This window comes from Hippoglossus stenolepis, chromosome 15, assembly GCF_022539355.2.
Source record: "Hippoglossus stenolepis isolate QCI-W04-F060 chromosome 15, HSTE1.2, whole genome shotgun sequence".
In the NCBI taxonomy this organism is placed as follows: Eukaryota; Metazoa; Chordata; class Actinopteri; order Pleuronectiformes; family Pleuronectidae; genus Hippoglossus; species Hippoglossus stenolepis.
This window is the reverse complement of record NC_061497.1, coordinates 12003907-12016652: the sequence shown is the minus strand read 5'-3', so window position 1 is coordinate 12016652 and position 12746 is coordinate 12003907. Positions and strand designations below refer to the sequence as shown.

At 41.7% G+C, this 12746-nt stretch overlaps 1 protein-coding gene across 3 annotated transcripts in view; it reads right to left on the bottom strand.

The window, feature by feature from the left end:
- Positions 1-1608: 1608 nt before the first annotated feature.
- The window catches only part of nrg2a (neuregulin 2a), a 73717-nt gene continuing 62579 nt past the window's right edge, over positions 1609-12746 (bottom strand). For 2 of the 3 annotated variants that reach the window (XM_035178021.2, XM_035178023.2), the window contains exons 6-11: positions 9577-9600; positions 7784-7886; positions 7166-7289; positions 6928-7055; positions 6490-6711; positions 1609-4780 (exon numbers count right to left, since the gene is read on the bottom strand). In XM_035178021.2, the coding sequence (XP_035033912.1) occupies positions 4123-4780; positions 6490-6711; positions 6928-7055; positions 7166-7289; positions 7784-7886; positions 9577-9600 (1259 nt within the window). In that variant the 3' untranslated portion in view covers positions 1609-4122. The remainder of the gene's footprint in view (positions 4781-6489; positions 6712-6927; positions 7056-7165; positions 7290-7783; positions 7887-9576; positions 9601-12746) is intronic. The other variant, XM_035178022.2, reaches the window with a different exon arrangement.

Sequence of the window (12746 nt, the reverse complement as noted above, 5' to 3'; positions counted from 1 at the left end):
CTGTTGAACCCAAATAGGCAGCATGATTTCTAACTAATGTTCCATTTAAACAGGCTGAGTCACTGTCAGTGTAAATTAACTGAAGGAAGTCAGAGGTGAAACCTGTTTGAGCAGCTCAAGGAGTCAAGAATCTGAATGTAAACACAGAGAAAACAGCACCAGCCGATGGAAAAACAGAAACTCAACGGCTGGTGGCTTCGCCTTTCACTCCCTGGACCTGATCCTTTGTTTCTGAAATAAATAAATAAATGAGTAAACCTCATGATGTTATAACATGTTTTTCCCCAGGAAGTGTTGCTTCACACAGATATTAACTCTGACGGTTAAACTGACACACACTCTTTTTCCGTTTAACTTGACTCCAGCAGTCAGTCTGGCTAATGTCTACAGGAATTCCAATGGAAAAACTCCATCCATTCACATATATAGGGTTAGGGTCACTGAAAACATGTGGGCAAAAATTAACGAGCAGGGCGTTTTTCACATGCCAATTATATAACAGAGTATGTCAAGTGCTATACAAATAAAGTGCTCAAGTAATATTCTGAGATTTCTAACCAACTATTTCCCTTCAGAAAAGTAAAAAGTACTTGCTTTTTAATATATATATACTTATTGAAATTAAAAGCACTTTCTGAGTGCTTTGCTTGGTGGCGTACCTGCTGCTGTAGGCCTCATTATGGATGCATTTCAAAGATGTAGTGGAGTAGAAAGTACAGATATTCGCTGATTGTAAAAATGATATAGAGAAGTAAAGTACAGATGCATGAAAAGACACCTAAGTACAGTAAATAAGTAAATTTACTTTGTTATGTCCCACCACTGCATATTTGGTATGTTGGTTCAGTAGTAAATTAATGTTCCCTTCTAGTTCTGTAGGACTCTTCTCATAAATATGATATCTATATAGTGTATTTTTATTAAAGGGGAAATACAACTGTACACAAAGTCAATTACACTTTGCGAGAAAGTGACCTCCTCTGGTTTGGTGGCTGACGGATCTTGCTGTTGTGTCTCCATCTAGTGGTGAATTGATGCAAGTGCTTTAGCTGAACTGAACAGAAAATCATTGGAGATACAACAGTAAAAACGTTTGAAGTAAAATGTAACATGAATTCTCAACCTATATTTTCTGACAACATAAAGATTCTTGCTCTTAGATGTTTTTAAATGAAATGAAGTTGCATGATAATATTCAGGGGCATTTTCACTACGCATTAGGCCTTTATATATTGAAGAAATAGGCTTTGGTGTTGAACAAGAACTGGCGTTTATGAGATGATTCTGCATAATTATAGTTATGCACAGTTATATAACTCAACAATGTTTAGCTCTCACGGGGGTCGTGTGTTTTTATGTGCATCTGGCAACAACCGTGAGATTTGTCACTTCTGAGAGCAGAGCAACCATCCACAACAGCTTCTTTATAATTTACAAACCCATATTAAACAGATCATATTTCACAATCAGAGTTTATGTGTGTACTTGTCAAACGTGGTGTGTATCGTATGCGTCGTGCGAGATGAAGTCCAACCCTAGGCCCGTGCAGGTAAGAGGCGACTCAAAATGCAGAGCGAGGCATTCTACAGAAATGATTACATCGTAAAGTGATATGAATAAAGATTTATTTTCTCATATGAACAGGTGGATTCATTTTTCATTTTATTTTACAATCTATGACAATCTCGCAGTTTTTTTCTTTTTTTCTAGCATATTTCAGGAATGACATGGGGGGGGGAAAGGTTCTTTTTTATTGCTGAATGTTAAATGAAATACACTTTCACCGACTGAAAAAAAAAAAAAAGAGAATTGTCTGCTGCTTTTTTTTTTTTACCATGCACCCATCTAACCTTGACCACAAGGACATGCAGAGGAGAGGTGTTCAAACATTTTCAAGCGAGGGTGGGGAGGGGGTCGAGGTGGGGCGGTGTAGGGTGAGGGGTGGGGGTCTTAAAAATCAAACAGAAGATAGCGGCAGGAGGCGCCTGGTAGTCTAGGGGGGGGTATCCACTTTGAAACTACAGCAGTACCGTCTTCTTTTGCACTTTTTCAGATGTACAAAAGACCCCTCTCTAAAACACCACCACTGTGCATTTAACATGTAGCAGATATAATCAACCTTTTTAAAGATATTCTTTTCAACAGATTACCATGTGATAATTAAACTTTTATTTGTTGTCCAACGAGGAGCAGAAAGTGATGACACCTCATCAGCCTTCCTCTCACTGAGTCACGTCTAATGGGTTCTTTGAGTTATCTCCTCAATATTTCCTTCACCGGAGGACAGAGGGCTTTTATAAGTTTCGTTTCACTACTGGCGGAATAACTTTGAAAATGACTAGATCCAAGACAAAGCAGTACTATTGGAGGAGACGTTACTCGGCCGTGTGCATGTAAAGTGGAGCGGTCTAAACCCGGTGACAAACCAAAGTCATGGACACAGTCACTCGATGGACGTGAGTATTTGGAGGATAGAAAGGCTGACAACGGGATAGATGGCTGCATAATGGCTTTAAAAAAATAACTCAGGTAAATATGCATTTATATCATGTTATTTCATTCTGCACTATAGGCATCACACAGCTTTTTCACACACAGCACACGACAGACACCTCTTAGAAAATGATGTAATCAAACAGCAAAATAGAAAGATTGCATATTTTTGCATTGTATGATCCTCCAAAGTTTCACAGCTATTTCTCTTTATGTTGTCTCGTATGTTCTGCGCTGTTCTCCGCTGAGCTGCTTCTTTCTCTAACTATGCGAGTGTTCAGGGAAGTGGTTGACGTGTGTTAACATCCAGGCCCTCAACATCTGAGAACCTTAGTCTTAGTACAGGAAGTGGGGTGAAGTTGGGGTGAGGTGGAGGTGTGGGGGTACGGTGGCGTGTGTGTGTGTGTGTGTGTGTGTGTGTGTGTGTGTGTGTGTGTGTGTGTGTGTGTACGTGCGTGCGTGAGTGTGTTTTGGGGGTGTGTGGGTGTCATGTGGAAATCCTGAGACACTGTGTGGCCTTTTAACACAAGCCACAAAAACAGAATGGACACAGAAGGATGATGAGGCATGTGATTGGGGTCGGAGTTGAGTGAAAACAGATGCAATCTTTGCTTTTGTTTTGCCACCACCTCTGATGGCGGGAGGTCACCCTGTGCCAAGCGGTTCAGTGTCTGTTGTCCTCATAACAGGCTAACATGAAGAAAACCTGCTGAGAGATAATAGGGACCTGACTGGGGCAGGCTGGGAAACGGGGGCAGAATAGCTGTAAACACATCAAGCAATGACCTGCATAACATACAGCCCTACAGCAGTCTTATCTGTCCACCTGCGCCGGGGGTCACTGGTCTGATAAAGCACTATTCTGTGAACCTGTGAGACTCTCATCTATTACCTCTGCTGAGACGCCAGCACACCCACACATCAGATGTTACCACAACAATAAAACTCATCTAACAATCACAAATACATGCAAGCAAACTGACATGCGCACACGCACACTGACAAGGACACACGCACACACACGCACACGCACACGCACACCGTCTCTCTCTCTCTTTCTCTTGGTAGACATTAGTCAGAGGGCAAAAAAGGATTTACATTGTATTTATCAGGCGTTCTATTAAATCCCAAATCATAAACCCTACAGGTGAATCATATTAATGTAAACATACACTTTATGTTGAAGTGGTTTATATTGCGTGATATGGAAGGGGTTATGTTCCAGTGGGGCTAGACTCCTCAAAGAATGCAACTTGAAAAGAAAGTAAAACAGGAAAAAAACGAAAAAACATAAACGTGTATAAAAAATGAGGCGTCCATATAAGAAAGGCTACAAAAACCTCCACTGGCCCTCTGGCATCGGCATACAGCAAAAGGCACCACAATATTACTCTATTTTTTTACGTTGTGAAAAAACTGGCACATCTTTTTATGCTGTAAATCAAAATGTACATATAAATAGAGTTTTCCCTATAAAAAAGTCTTTGCTGTTAACTAGTAGACAACTTTTGCTAAAATGAAAATAAATATTTCATTTGTTTAGAATATCTGTCAGTTATATAAAATAAAAATATTTCTTATAGATGCAGGTCTATACTATATTTATTTTTGTTGGTTCATTTTCACTCTTTAATGGGGTGTATTGTCCGGTTTGGAGCGTGAGTGTGTAAGTCTTGTATGCATGTTCCCATGCCCACTGTGCCGCCCCGATGAGTGAGAAGTCCGACTGTCCACCGGCCTGTAGATGGTGGAGGGCTCAGCAGTCATATTCTGCATACTGAGGAAGGGCGTGCTCTCACCATCTTCCTCTGACTCACTATCTGTTAGGCAGCTTCGAGACCCATAGTCCCGAGATGCCTCATATCCACGTGGGGCCACATGGCCGTTCAGTCTGGATCTCCTCCAGCGCCGGCTACCAGCTCCACTGGACCCACTTCTCTTTGGTTGCTCCCCTCGAGAGGAGAGATACTCCTGGGTGGTCTCATAGTCTTCTTCCTCAGCCAGCCGGTAGGGGCTGGAGGGCAGGCTCCCCCTGCTGTCATTAAGATAGGTGCGACGCTGCTGCCGGTAAGGCTCCTGGCACTGGGCATCGTGTAGGGGCACCTGGTAGCGGCGCAGCAGCGGCTGGTCATCCTCCAGAGGGTAAGGGTTGTGGACAGCAGGAGGGAGAGACATGGCATGGCTGGCATTGGGGGATGTGATCTGGAAGGTAGGCACCTGTGGGGGCAATGAGTAATGGAAATCCACTGGCGAGAGGCGGGCTGGTGTCGTCAGGGCTGACACGTATCTGTGGTTAATACAGAGGAGAAGAAACAGTTACGTAGAGAACAGCAAAGAACAGAGGAGAAGGGAGGGGAGTGTACAAAAAACAGTTTGAACATCTTCTCTTAACTGGATGAACATTGTACCTTCTGTGCCAACTAGCAACTAGAAAACTGTAAATTGACACTCAAATATTAATGGAAAATAATTTCCATACATACAAAAAACGCATAGAAACAGCTGACGTGGTACATGGTGGTAATATTTTAGTTTTTGTTAATTTTTCAGTTTTGAGGCAAAACATTTTTTAGTTTTATGAAACTTCTGCAACACACAATCTATTATAGTGTAGTTTGTTTTACAATAAAAAATTATAAAATTAAATTGATTTATAGTATTATTATTATGCTATTTGATATCCTTACACTGCCGGCAGGACAGGAATAACTGGAATGAAATCTATTGTCAGCATTTGGAAAACCTTCCTGTGGTGTCCCACAAGGATATATCCTACATCCACTTACATTGTTAATATCCACCTTTACCTACTGAATAATGTTATGATTCTAACCGGTTTTACTTTTAAAAAATGAACTGCTACACACAGTTACTCCGGTTGTTACCTTTGGAGACTTTACTGGAACTTGAGTCATCACCATGTGGTGACCACAAACGTTCCCCTGCGCCCATTCAACTGAAACCTTTCTAACAATGCACCTGGCGTGGCAACCGTTTTTCTGCTGATGAACCACCAAAAGCGGATTTAGACATGCACTGAATGCACTTGTGCAATGCAAAAAGACTACAACTGACTACAACTCAACTACAACAGAGCACGTAAAACGTTAAAGCCTTAGATTCACTGATGATTCAGCTCATACAGAAACTGTGGTCATGATCAAAGCGACGTTTGTTACCTGGAAAGACACTGACAGAATGTCAGTTATTCAATCTGGTTCTGCATGAAAACTCATCTTGCAAGGCCCTATTCATATGTGCATGCTTGCTGTTTACTGGTAGTGATGATATCTTAAGATCTTTAGCACACAAAAGAAAAGGGCAGCAGGGTGGAAACGTCTGAGACGAAAATGTATAGGTCCTGATCATTTGCTTTAAATAATGATAATAAAGAATTATTGCCATAACTGCACAGCACACATTCGACCGTTAAGTTCTTGCCATTTAGATTATATTTAAGTTGAGTCAGTCCTAGAATATCTTACTTTACAAATACAAGCAATAAAAAAATTAAGGCTTTAGGAACCTCTTTGCTACATTATTCTCATTTTTGCTCACTTGTTAAAGCATGATTTACATTAGATAAGTGCTGGTTTGCATGTTCAACAGTATGCATCTTGTAGGAGTAGTCAGCCCTGCATTACCACTTACCACCTATTCTCTGATATATGTGACTCTGGGCAAGAATGCAAACAAGAGTATTTCCCAAAATGTCACGTTGTTCCTTTTGCCAATTACAGTTAAATACGGGCAAAGGAATCATGTTACAGTCGCTGGATGCACACGAGTTCCCACGGAAATCAGCACTGTTTGTCACTCTTGCCTACCTTAGCGTATTTCATCATCATGCCTGCTGTGTGTTACTTTCCACTGAATCTCTCAGAGTGCCCTGACTGGCCTCTCGAGGCTGAGAGAGAACCAGCCGAGAGAGGAATCTTCTCAAAATGTTCATGCCAAACCCTGTGTCGCTATCAGCCACGTAGGCTTGTTTCCCACCTGTCACTGTGCGGAGAGTCCCCCAGCGAGTCGAAGGATTCCCCGTACTGTAGGCCCGGCCGGTGGGGGTCAGAGTAACCACAGTGTGCAGCGCGCCGTGCCCGTGCCTCCATGCACGCGGGACTACTGCATTTACTGGTCCCCACGGATGATGACATCATTCCCGGCGAGTCAGACAGGATACTGTCCGAGCGTTCCAGGCTCCAGGTCCGCTCCTCATGTCTGACAAATAAAAAAGGTGTTAACACTAACACACACACCCCAATGTATCCACATGTGATTCTTTTTTATATCCCATTTGAAAAAATAAATATGCCTTGTAAAAAAAGGCGTTTTGACCAATGAACCAAATTGATAAATCTCTTTATGTATGATTCTGAACATCCTTTGAGGTATATTAGGGGGGCAACACACATGTAATGTCTGGTGCATGCTTACCTGTGAGTTGATGAATGGGCGCGTGTGGAAGAGTTGTGAGATCTTGAAGAGGCGTGGCTGGCAGGGAACGACCCCTCTGTTGCAGGCCGTATGACTCGCTCAGTTGCAGGGACATTCTTTGATATGTACTGTTTCCATTGGAAAGGACAAGGGAGGGTTATATAACGAATCATGAACTCATCGTTCAGTGTACATCTGGGTGCATATGCTTTAATAACAAATCTTTTCTGTGACTCACGTCTACCATGGGGATTTCCTCTGGGCCTGGTCCTGGGTGATTGGGTCCGTTAGCTAGGTTACGATTGGGATGTTCTGGACACATGTTCTGTCGCAGATGATTGTGCATCTTCTTTCTTTGTTTCCTGTTGAACAAACAGGATCAGATCAGCCGGTGTTATTTTTGCACCGACTATTACTTGTGCTGTTAATTTCTTGAGATGATGTGACATTTTGTGAATTTCTATGGAGAATCAATAAAGGTACATCTTATCTTACTTTTTTTTTTAAGTTTCCTCGCTGACTATTGGAGATTAGCGCTGGTTTTTAATTTGTTATCTGAACCATAGTTAGGTATTACCTTTGCTTGCTGGGCCTGATATTGACAAGTTAAGCTGCAACTACTGGTCATATTTGTACTTGTGATAATGAAAGCTGCACGTTATCTCTGTTCAAAGTCAATGTTCTATCAAACTAATTTTGAAGCTGCTATTTTAAGGAAACAAAGTTGCAAAGTGTTGCTTTAAATTAGTGAACACAATATCCTATTAGTCGCACCTATGCTGCACATTACAGGCCCTGCAGAGAGTAGCTAGCTGATTGTAAAGGAGCAGCTACATGTTCAGATCTCAGCACTTACTTGGTTTTACAGTAGGCAACCACACACACGATGCCCACGACCAGCAGAGCCACACAAATACCCGTGATTGTCAGGACTCTTTTCTGGTAGAGTTCCTCAGCCTCTGTCAACATCACACCCACAAACACACAGACGCACCCACACACACACACACCACAGAAATCAAAGAAGGAGGAAAAAATAGTTAGTCTCTTAAAGATGTATGTTTCCAATTTTTTTCATTGCACATCTACATATTTTGGGACTAAATCCTGAGCAGTATGAAGCTTCATCTTCCCTGTGCGCTCCCCATAATGCAGTGAGGCAGCGTAGGTGGGCCCAGGGGCTCAGCAGTAGTTACACTGATCCCTTAAGCAACACTTTTCTCTAAAATTCTATGTTATTTCAAATAACATATGGTGCTATAATGGTTCAGGTTTATAATTTATGACCAGAACCTGCAAACTGTGCAGCTTTGCATCAGTGCACATGAGAATTTGACACAAGCCACATTGACGTGATTCTATAAATGTACAATCATATCTCTCAGTCTATAAGGGTGCAGATGAGTTCATCTACTCAGGTAAACACAGTGATTATTGTTACAATGGATTATGTATTAGATAAATTTTGGAATGAAATATCATTAAATATGAAACTAGACATCTGGACTGATGCCTTTTTCTTTTCCAGAGAAGAGCTCATGTGAGGCTGAGGTAGAGTCTTTGTTTCCCAGGGGGAAGTGAGACATATTCTGGTCTCTGTTAAATAATGTAATAACAAAAAATGAATTTGTACAACTCCTTCCATTCGAGCTTTCCTGCTGTTATCCACAAGCAGATATTTTACATCGTGACGCCAATTTGCTTCAAGTTCTTGATGCCATAAGAAAATCTGAAAAGTCTAAGTTTATTTATAGCAGTAAACTGGTTAATATTTTACCTGTATTACTTATTAAATACTGATAATAACAGAGGAAATTACTCTTGTGCTAGCACAGCAGCACAATGTCCTCATGGTCCAGTAAATAAATGCACTTGTATTATGAGATGATCTCTGTGGAGACACTTCTCTTCTTCTCAACCACTAGAGCACTTTCCTGGAAAAGACAAGTTCTAACAATGACGGAGGATGGAAATAGCAGCAGACAGACGAAAAAACACGACTGTAGTTTCTAAATATAGCATTGCATGCTCACATCACAGCATCTACTCATTAAAGGGTAATTCAAAGCAGTAAACACAGATATTATATTTTATACTTCAGAGTTACATTGCAGCTACGCTAACATCGGGGGGTGATGCAGGGAATATGGATAAGACCACACGTAAATAAGAGAAGGGATGGCATATCAAAAAGAGAAGACAAACACTATAGAGGCATGAGGCTGAAAGGATTGGACAGATAGAGATGAAGAGTGAGGACAGACATCTTGTAGCCACAAACATGATATACCATGCTTGTTACAGATGGAATGAAGAAGAATAAAACAAAACAATCAGTCCAAAAAGGAAAAAAATGCTTTGTTAAACTCTTAGAGTTAATAGTTCTAGATTTTTCAGTTATACATGTATGAGAGGTGCAGGTGGTTACATCCATGTTAATGATATTTTATGGAGGATCAGTTGCAGTAACTGAGGGTTTGTCATTCTGAGGAGTTACGGAATGATTGATCAGGAGTTCGATCGGTTAATCGGGGGACAATATGGTTTACAGTTCACACCAAAGACGGAGCGGGAGCATGTCAAATCGGGGGACATCCATTTAGTAGCTCTATTCTAGAGGACTGACATTCAAAGTGGATTGTTCCATACCCATAAATTCAATCCCAAGATGCTCTGCCATTGCAGAGGGTTGACAGTTTGGAAGAGGAGAGAGAAAAAAATAAATACATTTAAGAACAGATCAAGAGAGTGGCACTTTCTGGCACAAAGTGCAACAGCAACTGGGACAACAAACGCTTGTCAGTAATTGTCAGGACAACAACGTGGTCAGTGACGTCACAAGGACACACTTACAGCATGCAACACACACGTCAAACCACACTACACACACATACACAAACACACAGCTACTGATTATTAGAACTAATAAACTCTAATCAAACGACAATATTTCCTGACGTGTGAAATGTGGATCTACTGTATGTCTCAACACAGTCCAGTTGCTTTTGGAGGAGGCACCTCAGTTCTACATTTTATAACGGACTCTTGAAAGATGTTTTAGCGGAAAGTTCCATTTCATTACATAACCAACAGGATCTCCTGATGGTAATAAGACTTATTAGGTGCGTGGCCACTCTTACTACTGTTTGAGAAAAATATGTCTCATCTCTGGAGATTACCTTCGCCTTCAGTTTTCTGGTTCGTAAAACTGCCACACTGTCAGCTCTGGCTGGAACACACCCATCACATGAACAGGCATGTTTAAAAGATATTTGTGTCTGTACAGTATCTGACTAAACGTTCCGAATAGGAAGAATTAGAGCTGGACTTCATATTACGGAGCGGAATGAGGCCATGGGGAAGTTGCACCAACAAGCTGAGTCCATATCTCTGGCAGCTCGCTTGCTTTACTTGGGTCGGAGCGGGTCCCAGCTGTTCTTATGACAACATGCTCTTGTTAAGCCAAAGCCTTATGGCCAAGGAGCAGAAGCCATCCTCCTTCTCTTTGGAATCTCCAGGGGATGGGAGGCGCCCGCTCCAGGAGGCGGGTCTTTAAATATGGAAAGGATGTGTGCACACATGTGCCTGCGTTTGAAAATTTATTTATTGTCCTCGATTGAGAGCATAAAATGTAAAATATGTGATAGGTCATGAGCAGCTTTCCAGGAAAAAAGGAAAAAAGTAATGGTGGCGCCGTAATGCTCACTTGAAAGTCAACATCCATCACATCGATCATGCATGGACCTGATTTATATTATGCATCTGCATTTTTTTCAGATATTGAAAAGTTAATAGCCCTACGTGGAGGGGAGGCTTTATCTTCTTTGTTTGAAAGGATAACTTTTCAAAATGACTTTGGAAGTGGTGGCGCAAATTTTAAATTACTCAGTCTACATACAAGTTCTTTCCATGACAGAAACGGTAACAGGTGTGAATGCATGTTGTCCCAGCATCAAGAATCAAGTCGCTGATTTTGCACGTAAACCGAGCAATCACAGCTCGCTCTGTGTTCAAGTGGCTGGATGAGAACTGGAAACACACGCTGTCCTTGATGCAGTCGCACAGCTGCGCTGAAGTTAAGCAGAATGCGGAGAAAGTGATTGAGTGTAGGAAAAGGAGCTCCCACACACCATCGTCTCCTCTGCCAAAAAAACAAGTAATTTCAGCACAGCGCATTACGACTTAATGCGAGATGAATTACTCGTAGTTAAGAAAGGGGTTTTTCGCATTGTGCGCCGAGCCAACACACAACAAACAGTATGTGTGAGCTCTGCAAGTCAGACAACAGGATGAGATCCGAGTCCAAAAAGCAGATGCAGTTATTTTCTAACTGAATTGTAACCACATGAGCTTGCAACGACACGACGCTGACAAGTACGCAGTAAGATTCTCTCTTTCTTCTGCTGTTCATCGACGGGAATTATAGACTTTGTGTTTAACTCTATATAATTATTATAATAGAGTATATTTAAGCTTGCATAATTTTTCTTCAGCGAACCAAGCTCAGTCTTCATCATATCTCAGTTGTTTATGTTGCATTAACATCGGGTCACTGACTCCTTTCAAAAGGCATGTGAGGTGCTTTGGCAGGTATCACGTAAAACTCAAGTGGAATCAATGAAAACTGCAGTAATTATGGGAAGAAGCATGATTCCGTATCAAATCAATTTCAGGGTTAAAAACCTCGAGGGTGCGATCCATCAAACCGGAGCGCTGTTCGAACCTTCCTCTAACATGAGCAGAAATCTCCACTTGACAGATGTGTTTGCTGATGTTTCAGTGGAAGGTGGCACCGGGTTGACTTCTCTTACCCCGGGCTAGCAGAGCAGTTTGACACGGCAATCTTAACATCGCGTGTAAACGCTGCTCCGAACATATCTGCTGTGAGAGCGCCATTTTGTTGCTGCGTCAAAGGCGGCGTGTATAGAGGCAATCAGCTGAATGTGCTCGTGTGTGGACTTAACAATGTTCAGTGTTTACTCGAGACCGGCTTCAACTCTTAAACTCGATCGTTTCAACTGATCTGAAAGCGAAAAAAATTGTGCAATTGTGTAAACAGCTTGCCATTCCTCAAAAATGATTAGATGTCGAGCTTGTTAAACTCTAGATAAAGCAACTTCCCCTTATTATCTTTAAAAATCTCTGTTGTCATGTTGGCCCACATACGACCTCCTACACACACAGATTGATTCATATTTATTCAAAGGGGCTCGCAATTCATATATTTATGAAAAGTCCCACGTGTTTTATCTGGAATACGAGTATTAAAAACAAGAGGGACTCATTTTTGAGCTTCAGCTAATCAGGTCGCGTCGAGTGGCCCTCGAAAACACGTCTTTCTCACTGAATTATTTGCCATGCCTATTAGTCAATGCTAATTGTTCAGGTCTGCCTCTCCATCCGTGGACCAGCTCCAACAAATCATACGTGCTTTGTGTTTGTCGCTGATTGCATATAACAAGCACCATAAATAAGTGAGCCAAAGGCGGGGGCATTTAGTGATTGTTCTGCCATTAGACTGTGTTGTTACATGCAGCTGCCTGTGTGCAACTTCCACAAAGCAACTAAACTCGCCCACGATCTGTTGCTATGTATTTTACTATCGGCTCCTATTGTGGGAGTGCACATGCGATACACTGGGAGTTAAAGGACACACAGTATCACATGCAGACACACAACAGACTCTGCTAAACTCTGCCATCTTGTAAATGAGTCACCACAGACACAACAATTAGGTAATAACAGAAAATTAATGCGACCCCTCTAAGCCCAGCATGCACGCTTCACACGTAGACAGTCTGACAGAGTGACAGAAGAGG